The following is a 14,614-nucleotide window of genomic DNA, read 5'->3' as shown; positions in this document are numbered from 1 at the left end:
GAGCTGTATGTCACCTCACATGCTCTTTAATGTTCGTATAAGAAAACACACAGTAAGTTCTAGATGCATCTGTCTACATCAATTATATGCTGTTTCTCTCTCGAATGTGCAAGAGAGAAAGGAAGAGTTTTAAAACCACCAACAGATGTATGCAGGGCAACAACTTCCAACACCAAACTAATCTCAAGATCAGAACATTGTTTTGCTTTTTCTTAAAGTGTGTTTGCAGTTGTAAATTACACAGCAGTGGCTTCCTTATTACTCTATTTTGTGATGTACTCATGCAGAGTAATTCCTACAAACACCTCCTGAAATATTAGGATAAACGTGATTTAGAAGTAAAGCTCTCTGAGACCATCCAGAACGTACTCCCTTATAACCGAGTTCAAGACTTTAATGCCACCGCAGCCTTCATCCAATACTTGGTAGTAGTTCCACTCAGTTGATCGCACAAAGTCTGAAACATTGTTCTCCTAGAAAGTGGGAAATCGTCAACATTCTTAAAACCTGGCAATACACTCCAATGTAAACTGCAGACGCTGGTGTTATTCCGTCTCTTCATAAGAGACAATGTTGACAACCCTACTACTTTTACGATATACATACACAAACCCATTAGAGAACAGCAGCTCATCAACACTGTCACTCATAGCACCACTTCAGAGGTAGTACAACCCACTTGCATTTGTATTTCTGGGCCCATTTCTAGGCTTGCAATCCTGACACTTCACTAGAGAATACCAAGTGTGTGATCTTAGCCACAGAGGATCAAAAAAGCGTGCTAGTTTGAGCCTTGTTGCAAAAAAGTGGGTCAGCTACAAGATCAAAAGAGTATTTCTGTCATCAACACTATCAAAACAGAAGATTTCAAGAACATTATTAAAACTTACTTTTATTAATCTACTGGATAGAAAAAGAAGAGCAGTAACTTATCACTGCACCAAACTGTCCAAAGGGGAAGCATTACACACGAGATACACTTATTTTCCCTTCCCTTCTACAAGCATGCTGCTCTTTGGTTTCCTATGAGGCATGAGAGTGTAATTCTCAATGTGTAAATTCACCCAGTAAAAATACTGTTGACTTTTTTAACGTACTTCATAATGTTTACTTTAAACCCACTTCTGTCTTAAAAAGCACTAGAAACATCAACCTGATTATAAATATGTATGATGGCAAATATTTCTATACGCTGAAAACAGCGTTCAAGTGTGATTCCTCCATATGTCAGATTCCAGCTCAAGAGCAGAGCACAGCAGTGATGAAAGACATGCAGAAAAACTGCTCAAATACACTGCCCTTCATCTGAGATACAACAAAGAAATTGAACCATTTTTCTGCTTTAGAAGCATTAGAAATACAACTACTCATAGTATTTTCTTCCTAAATTCCAGAGGGGTGATTCAGCTGAACCTCTATAGCTCTAGGAGTGGTTCATCTTAAAAAGACATTTCTGATTTGGAAATTAAGAAGTTGATAGAACTAAATTTGCTACCAAATTAAGTTAAAGGGAAGTTATACCTTTTTGGCTTTCCATTCTGAGTACAGCAACACTTTAAAACTCTTTCGTACCACATGACTGCAGGAAAAATTTTTAACCACAAATATTGAACTACAGAAAAAAGGCCCAGTGAGAGTCTAAACATGGGAAGCTCACATCTTTTTCCTAACTCTGTATTTGTTCATGCAGCTAATCCAGTTGGTAATATGGACATAATACCTAAAGACAGAACAAAACAAACAATGTATACTATATGCCTTTTATTAGGAAATTTTATTCAGAAGCTGGGTTTCAGCCTATTTAGAGAATAAATATAATAGTCAGCTGCCACATCATCATAAGACCAGAGTCTGATCCACCCACAATTCAACCCTTTAGACAAAGATTTCATATATTACTTTGCTATAACCTACTTTCACCAAGGAACAAAAATATGACTCCTATTATTAATATCCTCTTGTATAACGAGAGCCAAAAAACTATAAAAAAGAATAATTATTATACAGAAATTAACAAAACATTGTACAACCGCTGTTTAAGTGCCTCCAACTGTAAGCATAGACTGATACATACTATTTATTTAAAATTAGTTACCAGTAAATTACATTTGTTAAGTACTAGTGACCTTTATCAAAAGCTGTTATTTCCAGACTCATATTCAAATTAATTTCAAAGAAATAGGAAGACTCAGTATCTTAAACAAGCATGTAGGTTTAATGAAAATTGTTGCCACGCTCGTTTTAATAGGACAGTAAGAAATATCTAAGAAATTTTTTTATAAAAGTATCACTTACTTGCTAACTTCCTTATACTGTGCTATCTCCTCAATATAAAGGAGGTCATGTAGCCGTGACTGATAGTTGGTCTTGGTCAATGATTTGTCCAGGACAGATTGTGTAAATAGCTGGTCAGCAGAAAGAGGGATTTGGTATCTGGTAAGAAGGCTCTTCTCCAATTCAGTAGTTTCATTAGGCTCAAATTCTACAATAGTCTTAGAAGTAGAATCCCAACGCTTAGCTGTGGTTAGTAGCTGTTGCCGTGCATGCATCAGGTATTCAAGATCTGAATGTAGATACAGAATAGGGAAAGGAAGTAAGTTCAAACTCCAGATGTTCTTGGGTTTTATTAAAAGACAAAACAAAACACCACCCCAAACTAACCCACTACTAAAAATAATCCCATTAGAGATAACAAACTGAATGTAAGTAAGTCTCATCTGCCTACAACAGCTTTGGTAAGTTCACTGCTAGTACTTACCACTCCTACTTTTCAGGTGTACACAGAGAGCAAGCAGGCTCTCTAACAGTATCAGAAAATAAAACATTCTATAGATAGCAAATAGAATTAATAGAGACAGACAAGAAAAGCACTTATATTTTAATAATCACAAGCAACTTGCAAGGACTGGGCATCACAATATGCTTTCAAAGCCTAACTGCAACACCACCTCATTTAAAAAATATGAAGTAGTCAAGAGCCTTACAATATATACTATAAAATTTAGAAGGTAATAGAAACAAGTTGATAAACTAGCTGGTAAGAAACCATTAAACTTGCAACATTGAAAATATTTTTTTAAATTCTACAGTACTGTAATATGTGTATTCTGCAGAGAGTTGCATTCTATAGCTAAATTTACTTTGCCAGGCATAACTCTGTCATGTTAGGTTACATTTCCAAACTTAGAAAAAAGGAAATTAATTTTTCAGAATACCCTAATTTGTGGGACCACATAGTTTAAATAATAAACAGGAGACCAAGCACTGTCTACAGCCACCCAAAATATATCCATTAACACCACAAAAACACTATGAGAACAGTGCATCAGCCAACAGAATTGCAGTTAAATTGCAGAGCTGAAAATATTTGGCATTTATAGTGAAGCTATGGTATCTTAATGCATCATCTCTGAGTGAGATTTAAGATAGGTATCCAGGATATCACACCAACGCTGAAAAATGTGCAAAGAAGATATTTTCAAATTCAAATTAAATACTTAACATCATCTTGACTGCCTTTATTCTAAAGAGAAGGAAGCTTTTTAGTAAAAGAAATCTCAGTTCAGCTCAACTATGACCACAGGAACATAGCTTATTTCACTCGCTGATCTGATGTGTTCACTGAGAAACCACGTTTAAATATCCACCTTGAGCCTGAACCACACCATTCACTACAGCTGTATGGCAAGAAAGTCCATGTGTGTGTGGTTTGTGTTTGAAATGATCTCACCATAAACAAAGCTTTCTCTGGTGCTAACCGTACCTCAGGTCACAAAAGCTCAGTAATCACACTGGGATCGAATCCTTGTTTGCTAGAAAGGCAGCCACCTAATTCCCAGCACTAGAGCGGCTTCCACTGGAAAAACAGTTGCAGGCACAGATTGCACGTACAGTGAGCCTTGCTTAAAAAGCATTTTGTACATTATTCTCAGCACACAGAAAACTGCTCTTAGTTGTCTTCTTCCACAGCAAATAAAGATTTCAAAATGCATAACAGAGGCTCCTCCATTAGAATATTTTCATGTTGGCTTTTCTTTCCTGCCCAGGTACCTAGAGAGGCCCCTGAATTACATGCAAACGTAGAGACCTCAGGCATCTTTCTGTTTGAAAAGTACTTCCATGAGATCCCAATTCATATATATCAAAAGTAAACGAAACAATGGGATCGGACACACATCCCTTTCACTTGCCTGCTTGCACACTTCTTCGATTACCTTGGCAAAAAGCCCAGGATATTTGTAGTTACATTAATTTGTAAAGCACCTAGCACTCTTTTCATCTGAAATAAATATAGCAACAACCTGCTTGAAGACTTCAGCATCCCTCTGCATGCAGACAAGCCACGTGTGAAAAGGGCTTGTCAGTAACTACTGTCAGTGAGTGCTATCTCAACTTCATCACTTTTCACATGGATTTGGACTGGCTATTCCTTCTGTCGCCTTGGTTACTAGTTTAAGCCAACAAGGACACAATGATTGGTTTGACAGTAACTCTGACTTTGCAAATAAGTTATGGCTTGGTTCTCTTGATCCTAAACAGGTTTACAATAAAAGGACACCTGTTCCCCACAAACTCCATGTCTTGGGAAGCCAGTCTGCTGCGATAACCCACATTGTTACATGGAGATCACATAATTGCTCCTGAAAAGACCACAGCCTTGCCTCTAAGCATAGCTTCTTGTTCACAATGCAATACTTTCTGCTTCATGAGGCATTACAACTTGTACAGTCTTCCTGCTCTTGGCTACAAGTATTCGGGTCATCTGGAAAGATCAGTTCACGATCTTTGCTATTTACAGTTTCTTTTTGTTAATGTTGCAAACGTTAACCTGTCATATGAAAATAAAGGCCAAGAATAGAAAATTGCTATTTTCTTAGTTTCCTATTTTTTCCTTCTTTTTCCTTTTTCTTCTTCCTGCTTACATCCCAGTGCTACAATTCTGTTTCTTTGGTGTTTGTATCTCTCAATTTTTCATTAAAAATTACCATACTGTATCCCACTCCCTTGCTTGCTGCCAAGTGACATAGTGACCTATAGTAAGCTTTCTTAATCTTTTAACCCTAAATCAAAGTGCTTCCTTCTTTTTGCACCTCTTCAAATATCTTTTAGTCTACTGACATCTTTCTGATAATGTGGCTATTTCAGGTTCGACTTGAGAGGCACAGATCAGTTTCATAAACTTATAATAACACGCAGTTAAGTTTTGTTTTCCTTGAAAACACACAAATATATAGTTACACTTTCTTTCATGTTTTCAAACTTCATGTCAACAGCAATTCATTGAGTTACAAGCCTATGCTTCCCCTCTTGCCTTTGACAACCCTAGTCACATATTGCAAGGGGAGAAAAATAAACCAAAAAAAAAAAACAAACAAAGAAAATAAACAACTTCTCAGACAAACTGCTTTAATTAAGGCATGAATTACCAGGTGTGTTCTTATACAGAAACACTTCATCTCTCTACTGACCTTTTTCTGTGTGTTTAACTTTTTCATCAATACAAAAATAGTCATAAAAAAATAAACATATGTGAACTTCCAGTGCTGTCTTCAGACACATAACAAACTAGAAATTCTCAGCATTTTGACAAGATTTAAGAGCCATATGCTGACAGACTTAACAGTCATACTCCAGCTATCTATCTTAGTTAAGCTTTTGTCCACTATTTACAATCATATATCTGATGAACATAACACAGAGTAGAAGACATTCATCAGCTGTTAATACAGATGCTGTTCTGCCCAGAAATATGGGAAGAAATGGCATGAAAGATTTCCACTATTCCCAAAATTTTTTTTTTTAATACATTACCTTCAGTTGAAGCAGCATCAATCATTACTCGTTGCATGAGGACTGGTTCTAATCCAAAGTCAAACACAACAGTTTGGCGAAAAGTTCCAAAGATTTCTGTGTTAAAGGCTATACTGACTTTGTATATATAATGATCTATTCCGTTCTGGACCATTTTTCCTCCTATCCATTCCTGACAGTTTTCTGGAACTTCTTGTGATACCTGGGTAGTGCTGTCTCCAGCAGATATTGCAACGATACTAAAATGTGGACGATGGGCATCATAAAGCAATGCCACTCGATACAGCATTCTTGCAGGCTATAAAAAAAAAGGCAAAGGTTGAAATGACAGTGTGTTGGAAAACTGAAATTATCTCAGGAACATCTTCATTTGCAACCAGATAATGAGAGCTGCTAAGAACTCTCAACTTCTCAGAGCAGGTACAAGTCCTGCCCGCTTTCCAGAAATCTGGGCAGTCGATATGTAATCACCAGAGCTGCTGGGAAGAGAGAGAGGAGATGGTGCTAGGAAGTGTCTCTGTTTTAAGAAGAATTATGCAATTGAAATATTAATTGCAAAAGGCTATGGGCTGCATTCTAGTTATAATTGACTCACGTTCAAAAGATAAGTAATCCTACCTTACAAGTGAGAGCAAATGTCCATGTCTGATGAGACTTTTTGGTGGTGACAGTTACCGATAGCTCAGGGTTATGTTCTACTCTCACTCCTTCTACACATTCACTAAGCTAGATTAAAAGAAAAAGAAGATAACATTAAACATCTACAGGCAGTATCAAAACAAAAACACTTGGGAAAAAGTAGAATTTTTTAACAGAAAGTGGAAAGTATTCTTTCCTGCACTGTGTAGCATTGATGCAAGTCCTGTGTAGGAATTAATGAAAGTATGTGCTAATTCAGCGAGACCAGCAAGCCAAATTACTAGATCATACTGTGCAAGCAAAGAATATAATAATTTAAGGACAATTAACCGCAGGACTTGTTTTTCAAAAAACAACTTAATTGTAAATGTTTGAAGTAGAACGCTATTTTGTTTGGAAAGAAGGATCTGACACAACGAGGCCCAAAGACTGCATTTCCAGAAGACCCCAGATCTCACTGACGTCAATGAGACTACTAGAGACACCAGGAAACCAGAATCAGGCTTTCTACTCATTAATGCATTCTGCAGAAAGTCCACTCTTCCCAGATTTTAATCAACAATAGATGGACCGAAAACTCCTTAGGGTCAGTGGTAAGTAGAGCTGGTCGAATGCCACGAAAACACTCTCTGGATTTCCAAACAGCTGCTAACATTGATTTATCCATACCCCACACTCTTGGGTATTCAAACGTTTTTGAACATTTGGGGGATTGGCTTTTCTTCATACAAGTGCCTGCAGTTGCAAGCAAAGACAAGGAGCCATGCACAAGCAAGAGTATTCTCCACTAAGTCATGAAAACTTCACCATTTATTGTTCCCCAGTTTAAAAAGTTCTGCCATCTAGTCAAGGAACAGGAACAATACCATGAGACTTGGCTGACCCATCCTGCACTGGGAGTAGTAAATATGCAAAATGCACAAGCTGTGAGTAACCCACAAGCTGTTAATTCACAAACTACTGAATTCCTGAAAAGACTGAGTACATTTGCAGAAATCAGCCTAAGTCTCTGGTATCTTTGCAAGAAGACATAGGGCAGGATGGAAAGGGGAGCAAATTGGTTGGACAATTTCTTGGTAAGGAGTAATTCGACCAGCTCTGATAGTAAGGGCCAAAAACAGGCTCATCTGTTAGTTTTAAATATGAGCACATAGGGAAGTAGTATATTTTCCTTACCACTTTCTCAGGAGATAACGAATTCATCCATTTCTCAATCAAGGTTTCCATATAACTGCCCGAACATTGTTTGTTTTCCTTCTGCTGTTTTAATCTGATCAAGCGGGAAGCATATCGTTTTTGCCATTCTGTTAGCTCTTCCTGGGAATGTGCTGAAGTACACTGTGCACCGTACCTGCAGATCCCTTGCTCTAAAAATCTACATAAAATAGGAAAAACGATTATGCCTTGAACTTTTCGGTCTCCAATTAAAAAGAAAAATATAAAAATTTTACTTTTAAAGCCAGAAGGACATTCTTTAAGTCTCTTTCACAGAACTAAAGGCAGTTTAGCTCGTGTGAACTGATTTGGAAATATATACATGTACGCAGCACTTTGTAAGAGAGGTGACAGCCTCTCTTAGTTCAAACTTCAGAAGAGTGTATCAAATTTCTTTGAAACATAGGGGAACAAAAGTCTTCTTAAGAAATTTCCAGCTTCAAAGAATCAAGTGTTTGTACAGAAATTAACACAATGAGATCATGGACCATCCCTGAAATGACTAGGCATTGTATTAATATGAATAAAACACTGTTAATCAAGGGTAAAGGGAAGATAGAGCATAATTTCCTCCAGTAGTTACATTATTAGCTGATACTCAGTCAGCAGTTTTTCCTGGAGCAACAGTGACATCACATGGTCCTTTCTACTAAATACACCTACACAGAAATCACCTCAAGAAAAGGTTTCATCCTCTTCTTTGTAAACAGTGTATCAGTCTAAAAGGATCTATTTTTGCAGAGGTGAAGGATTTGATAAATAGTACATTTTTCATTTAATGGCATGTGTTGCTGCATTAAAATTAATGATATTCAAAATGCCTGTATAAAATTTAAGCATTCTAGTTCTAAGAATTTACTGCAAGTCTGGGCAAATGCCTATATAACTTGGAAACTATTTTTATAATTAAACCTTGTATTAAAATTGTAAAACACAAGGCAGTAGTTTCACCATCATTCTTCAAAACTGAAGCACTTAAAAAATAGATGACAAAATGAAGAATAAAATGGGGAGTGGGATAAGTTCTGTAGATGCTAAGAAAGTACAGGATATACAGAATAAACATCAGGCCAGGAGGCTGTTTTGTTTGTTTTGCATAAGGAGACTATAAAGAGTTCATGTAAGCATCATGTTTACAATAAATAAAGCCAGACAGGCTGATCTCTGTCAGGATATTAAGTTTACAGAATCTTTGTAAACATAACATCATTTTAATTTCATGTGGATACCTACATATACTAAGAATCTCTTCCTACAGTGGTGAGTTACTGTAAAAAAGAAAGGATGCACCAAGACTAAATTAATACAGTAAGTCGGGACCCCACATCATTGAGAAACACAGCAGAAGGGGATCAGTGACTAAATAATCTCTCCGTAATATACTACGTAGTGTAACATGAATTAGAACATGAACTCTGAGCTACGTGACAAAAACAAGTTAACACCTGACTGTATGAAAACCTTGCAGCAGAAGGACCTGGATACCTAGGCCACACTTGTATCAGTGGTTATCATTCGATTTAGCATACACTTTTCCTTTAAATTTAAGTCTTTAAAGGTTTGTGTGCCCAATTGTAAATAAAATAAGCATGATATATATCATTATGTTACTAAAGACATTCCCAGGCTTACGTTGCTTAATATATTTCAAATGAAAATATTTTCCTTGGCAGTCAATTTCAGTAGCTCTGTTTTAAATCTTCCAATTCCCCATCGCGTTAGAATGCTAAAGTACGATTATGATTTTCATGGCCCAAAGTAAATGGAGTGAAAGCATTAAAAAATTGTTGACCTGTTCTTATTAGCTACATAGCAGATTAAAAATCAAGTGAGTTTCCTTTTCGTTATTTAACTGGAAAGCATATTACTTTAAAATTTTTCATCATTGTGCAAGCTTTGCAAGCGCTCATTGTTCATATTTATAACAGACAGGTTTTTTCTCATTTTTAGTTTCTTATTTAATACCTCCTGCAATTCCATAGCTTCATTAACTAGAATAAATATGCTGTACTGCTGCTTTATGGCACACAGGGGAAAAATAAACTGCAGCTTCAAAAATTCATATTCAGTACCTGTAACTGCCTCCTCATAAGGAGCTAAAATCTTTAGTCCATGGTCAGAATGATACTGTTCATATGGATTTGCTGATTAAGGCATATCCTCCTCACTGTAAGAGTTAACAGTGGGCATAAAGCTAATTACAGCTTTAGTGGAAAAAATGTTTCAGAGCAATAGTTGGAAGCATGGTACAGATGTTGCTCAACATAAAATCATCGCTAAAAATCTGTAAAAATCTGCTTTTTAAAAATTGCTGAATACGCACCAGATACAATAAAAGTCAACAACAGCTGCCAAGATTTGGCATCGCTAGAAAATCATGCCAAAAGCAGCCTAAATTCAGCAATTCAGTTGTGTAATTTAAAAAGGTCAGATTCCTGCTTGCACTTCCAAAATAATTTATTTGCATCAGTTACATATATGGGAGAATCAAATGCATGATGCTGGTTCCTCCCCATTTATATTAATACAGTTTGACTTAAGTAATGATGATTAACAGCACAAACTACAGGCAATACTGACTAGATGACTGGAAAAGACAAGGAAGAGAAACTCCAATACAAGCCATCGGATCTTCAGCAAGGCAATGCACCTCTGTGTACCTGAGCTCACACAAAATGGAAATAATGAGATCTGGACAGAAATTCCATAAACATTTCTTTTATCTGGAGACAAAGCTCATCTATCAACAAAGCCCATTCAGCTGAAGGCATGCACACCCTGTCTGATGTCAAAGCACACCTCACTGTGCTTCAGTTTGCTAACACTGTTGCCTGTGGGAATTTTTCACATCTTTGAAATTATACAAATTAGAAAATTTATAAATGCAAGTGCTTCTGGATAAACTGACCCTTCTAAAAATCTGTGAACGAATCAACTCCTGTTCTAACAAGTACCTTCATTTTGCTGACCTTTTAATCGTTCTGTCAGCAGCTAAATAAAAGAGGAAACATTATGATCCCTTGGAGAATGTTGATATAAAGCACTGACTTTACCTTTTACATAGTGTATATTCTTCACTGCTTGTGACTCCCCTGGGTGGAGGGCGGAACTGCCAGCCATCCCGGGACCCTGCAGAGTAGTCAAACCATAGATTATTTTTGTAATTGCCAAGTTTTTCTGAGTCTGGCAGTAGCTGTCCAAGGAACCACATCTCTAAACATCAAACCAAAGTGTATTTGTACACAAGCAAAATTACCCACCAAAAATTAATTTTTAATCCCTATCAAATTTATTTGAAACAAAGGTCCAAAGGTTATGGAGGCAAGTTTCAAAAAATATGCAGAACGGATCAGGCTCTGATACAGTGCTTTGACCAATGAACAGAAGTTCTGCCTCCAAATTCAGTCAATAAGGATATAATTCTACCACATTTCCCAGGGCTCATCACAATAGTCAAGCCCCTTTTTTGCTTTCTGACTACTATGCAGTGCTGAGCACTGAGCAGAACCCAAGTCTTCTGACTGTGAAATCAAGTAGCTTTATAATTGAGTTACATACCTTCTTCTAAATCTTCTACATGATATCCTGATGGTACTTTACCAGCTGCCTACAATTATATGAAAAAACCCACAGTTATAAAGGAACACAAAACAATTTCATCAACAAGAAATGCTTTAGCTTCTTTGCTGTCAAAATATGGTTTAGAACAACCAATACAAAAATATTAATTACCACTCTGAAAACACTTCCAGTTACAAACATGAATTTCATATTAACCTAACAACTGGAATACAGACGTTGATAAAAGGAATTCTGCCAGAAACACCGAGTCCACTCATTGTTAGAAGAAAATTTTAGACATTTTTACAAGACCAAATTCCATCTTTTTCTGTGATAGTTTTACTGTGAACTGCAGTGAAGTTTTTAAAAGGCCAAAGGTCTGAACTGTATTGAGATGTCATTGAGCTTTGAATCTACATTAAAAATAAAGCCCAAATCAATGACAAAGCGTAAGGGGAAAGAGAAGAAAAAAAGAGGGAAAAGAAAGAAGTAGCAATTTAATCAACAGACGGGACAAATTAACCTCTAATACAAAAAAAGGTAACTGAGAAGGCATTTACATTTGTTAACCAATTTCTTAAGACACATTTATTACTTCAGAATCATTTCCAACAGAGAAAAATATAATAAATAATTAAGTAATACAGATCTAACCACTTTGAATTCTTTCTACTTGCTACTTCAAGAGTCAACGACCTATTAGCATCTTCCTCTATTTTCTCATACATCATGCAAGATTGTGATGAAAGGCTCCTGAATAGGTAGGTGGTAAAGACCAACAGACCACTGGCAATAACGATGTCTGAACCAGTATGTTCACGGTGAGCCCGGATCTCCTGGGACACATGAAAACAAGCCTTTCAGCTGTTTCAGGTACTGCTCATTATTTTCCCAATAATATGCTCATTATTACCTCTGTTTCAGCAAGAAGTGTTTTCAGTCGTGTCAGATCCTTAGTTACCATCCCGTTCTGGGGGAGAAATAATATTAATACATCAAACACATAATCCTTCACAGGCATCAAACCACCAAATTCATTTCTCCCCCCACACCACCACCAAGGAGAAGGGCAAGAAGGAAAAATGAGTTTGACTTACAAGGTGCAATTTTAAATGACAGAGACTACGTAACACCAAAGCAAACATCAGGGTGAAAAAGGGAATTCACTGGCCAAAACTAGCACTAGACTTACAGCAAGTATCAATACAGGACAAAGCAGGAGAGCAGTGTACATAGCACAGCTTGGGGGAAAAAAACTTCTTATGAAGTTTGGCTGCCATTCAAGATAAATATTAATAGCTATAAAGTTTATTGATTGCTATCCTCCAGAACAGTACTCTACATGCACAGTAGCCACAGAGGCAGCACAGCCCAACGGACAAGGACTCAGGAGATCCGTGCTCTGTTATCAGCTTGGCTACTGGACTGCTGGGTGACATTAGGCAAGTCCCTTCACCTCTCCACGCCTCAGTTTCCCATCTGCAAAATGGGGCCTGTGAGACTGACTGTCTTCACAGAGCACTTTGCAAGCTACTGATGAAAAGCGCTACAGTGAACCATATGCTACGGTTACTGAAACACTTTGGCTCTAAAGGAATTAATATAATAAACTTGCACTGCTGTTGCATTGACGGATTCATTTCTTCTTAAGAATCTACTTTACAGCTTACCAATTTCTACAATTTCATAACTCCTCTGATGTAGACTACGTAATAATTTTTGAGTTTTCACTAAAAAGCAAAGATTAGCCATGTAACTAAAAATAACTGCATATTCAAGTACATCTGAAGTAACACTCTTTCAAAGTTAAGTTTATCTGAAATATATAGCTAAGTAACCGTTTCACAGTCATTTAAGTCAAAACTTTGATTAAAGGAACCAAGACCTGTGGTTTTTCTTTCAATAATCTCTTGAGAAATTTAATTAAGTGCTACTACATTTGTTACGACTCCTCCACATTTTGACTGTGCTACTAAGCAGCAGAAATTACTCTCTCTGCTGAAAAGACACTCAAGAATCCCCACACTTAGGCTTTTTTCAAAATGATTTTTCACTTCTTCAGTAGAAGGCTACAAACTGAACCTGTTGAGCTTAAACATATTAGAGCACAAAATTTTTTACCAAGAATCATTCTCTTAAGTCACTGGGGAGGAAACTGGATGGATTCTAACTCTTCAATAAATTAAGTCCAAAACTTTGTTTCATTTCTTCTCTTAGACAATTGCAAAAGTCAGTAAATCAGTTGCTGATTTTTATTCCTACTGAAAACAACTGTGTCTAATAACCTAAAGCTTGTAAAAATCTCTCAAACTCTGCTTTGGTACAACACTCTGGAATTATATATGAAGGCACCTCTATTTGCACAACAATAGCTCAGACTAAGGGCACTGTACGTTTCCTGCGATAAGGAGCTTTTGACTATTTTACTAATTTTTCCTAAAGGCAAGTTTCCTTCAACCTCACCAGGAATTTTTCAATGAAACATTTTTTTGTTAGAAAACACCAGCCAGACAAAGAAAAAAACCTTTTCTTTACATAAAAATAACCAATGGCAGGGGGGGAGGGAATTCAGGATATATACCAGACAAACAAACAGAACTCCCTACTAAAAACAACCTACTGATTAAGTTAAGCACCAAGACATAGGAGACATTATCCAATTTCAAGGTAACTCTCCTACGACAGTTTCTGATGTCACTTACAAGTTCCTCATGGTCTGACCAGAACTTTTTCTCTGTGCTATGACCATGTCTCTGGATTTAGCATCACCAGCAGTTCACGGTGATGAACTGTGTGCTGTTTATTCTAGACTACTGAAATAAAAAGGAAACTATCCTTTGGAGACTTACATATGTCCCTAATCTTCCCCATATGAGTAGTCACATAAGAGCCAAAACAGTTACTTACATGTATGGAGTTAAAAGCATCTTTAAAAGTTTTGACAGGTCAAGGGTAAAAATAGCAGCTTTGAACTCAAATCTTTATCTTTGTCTTGAAATGTAAAGCTTTTTTTTTTTTTTTTCTGAAAAGTTTTTCATGCTGTCTTACAACTTATCATGGGCCAGTTATTTAAAAGTCCTATCAATAATTTTTCTCCTTTAATGGCTAAACCTCCTGAAGTACATACAAAATGGTATCAGGTGCAATTTCAATGTAAATCTCAAGCTTTTGCTTACTTTATTTTTTCCTAGCCAATCACACAAGTATGGAAATTATTTTGCATTCCCTGAGGATTCAGAGCCAACAACAAAAAAACTTTGCACAATCATAACAACTCTGAAACACTGGTAAGGCAACAACCTAGGTATCCTGATAACGTATACTTATCTTTGTCTTTTTCATACAAATATTTTTTGTTGTAACCTGCCAGTCAAACATATGTTCAGAA

At 36.6% G+C, this 14,614-nt stretch overlaps 1 protein-coding gene across 5 annotated transcripts in view; it reads right to left on the bottom strand.

The window, feature by feature from the left end:
- HELZ (helicase with zinc finger) overlaps positions 1 to 14,614 on the bottom strand; it is a 91,562-nt gene that overhangs the window by 53,794 nt on the left and 23,154 nt on the right. For all 5 annotated transcript variants that reach the window (XM_040582008.1, XM_040582009.1, XM_040582010.1 and 2 more), the window contains 7 exons: positions 12,140 to 12,196; positions 11,224 to 11,272; positions 10,719 to 10,794; positions 7,627 to 7,825; positions 6,430 to 6,537; positions 5,812 to 6,109; positions 2,296 to 2,563 (listed from right to left, as the gene is read on the bottom strand). In XM_040582008.1, the coding sequence (XP_040437942.1) occupies positions 2,296 to 2,563; positions 5,812 to 6,109; positions 6,430 to 6,537; positions 7,627 to 7,825; positions 10,719 to 10,794; positions 11,224 to 11,272; positions 12,140 to 12,196 (1,055 nt within the window). The remainder of the gene's footprint in view (positions 1 to 2,295; positions 2,564 to 5,811; positions 6,110 to 6,429; positions 6,538 to 7,626; positions 7,826 to 10,718; positions 10,795 to 11,223; positions 11,273 to 12,139; positions 12,197 to 14,614) is intronic.

The sequence above is a fragment of the Falco naumanni genome, chromosome 1 (genome assembly GCF_017639655.2).
Source record: "Falco naumanni isolate bFalNau1 chromosome 1, bFalNau1.pat, whole genome shotgun sequence".
NCBI lineage: Eukaryota > Metazoa > Chordata > Aves > Falconiformes > Falconidae > Falco > Falco naumanni.
This window is presented reverse-complemented; position numbering and strand designations above follow the sequence as displayed.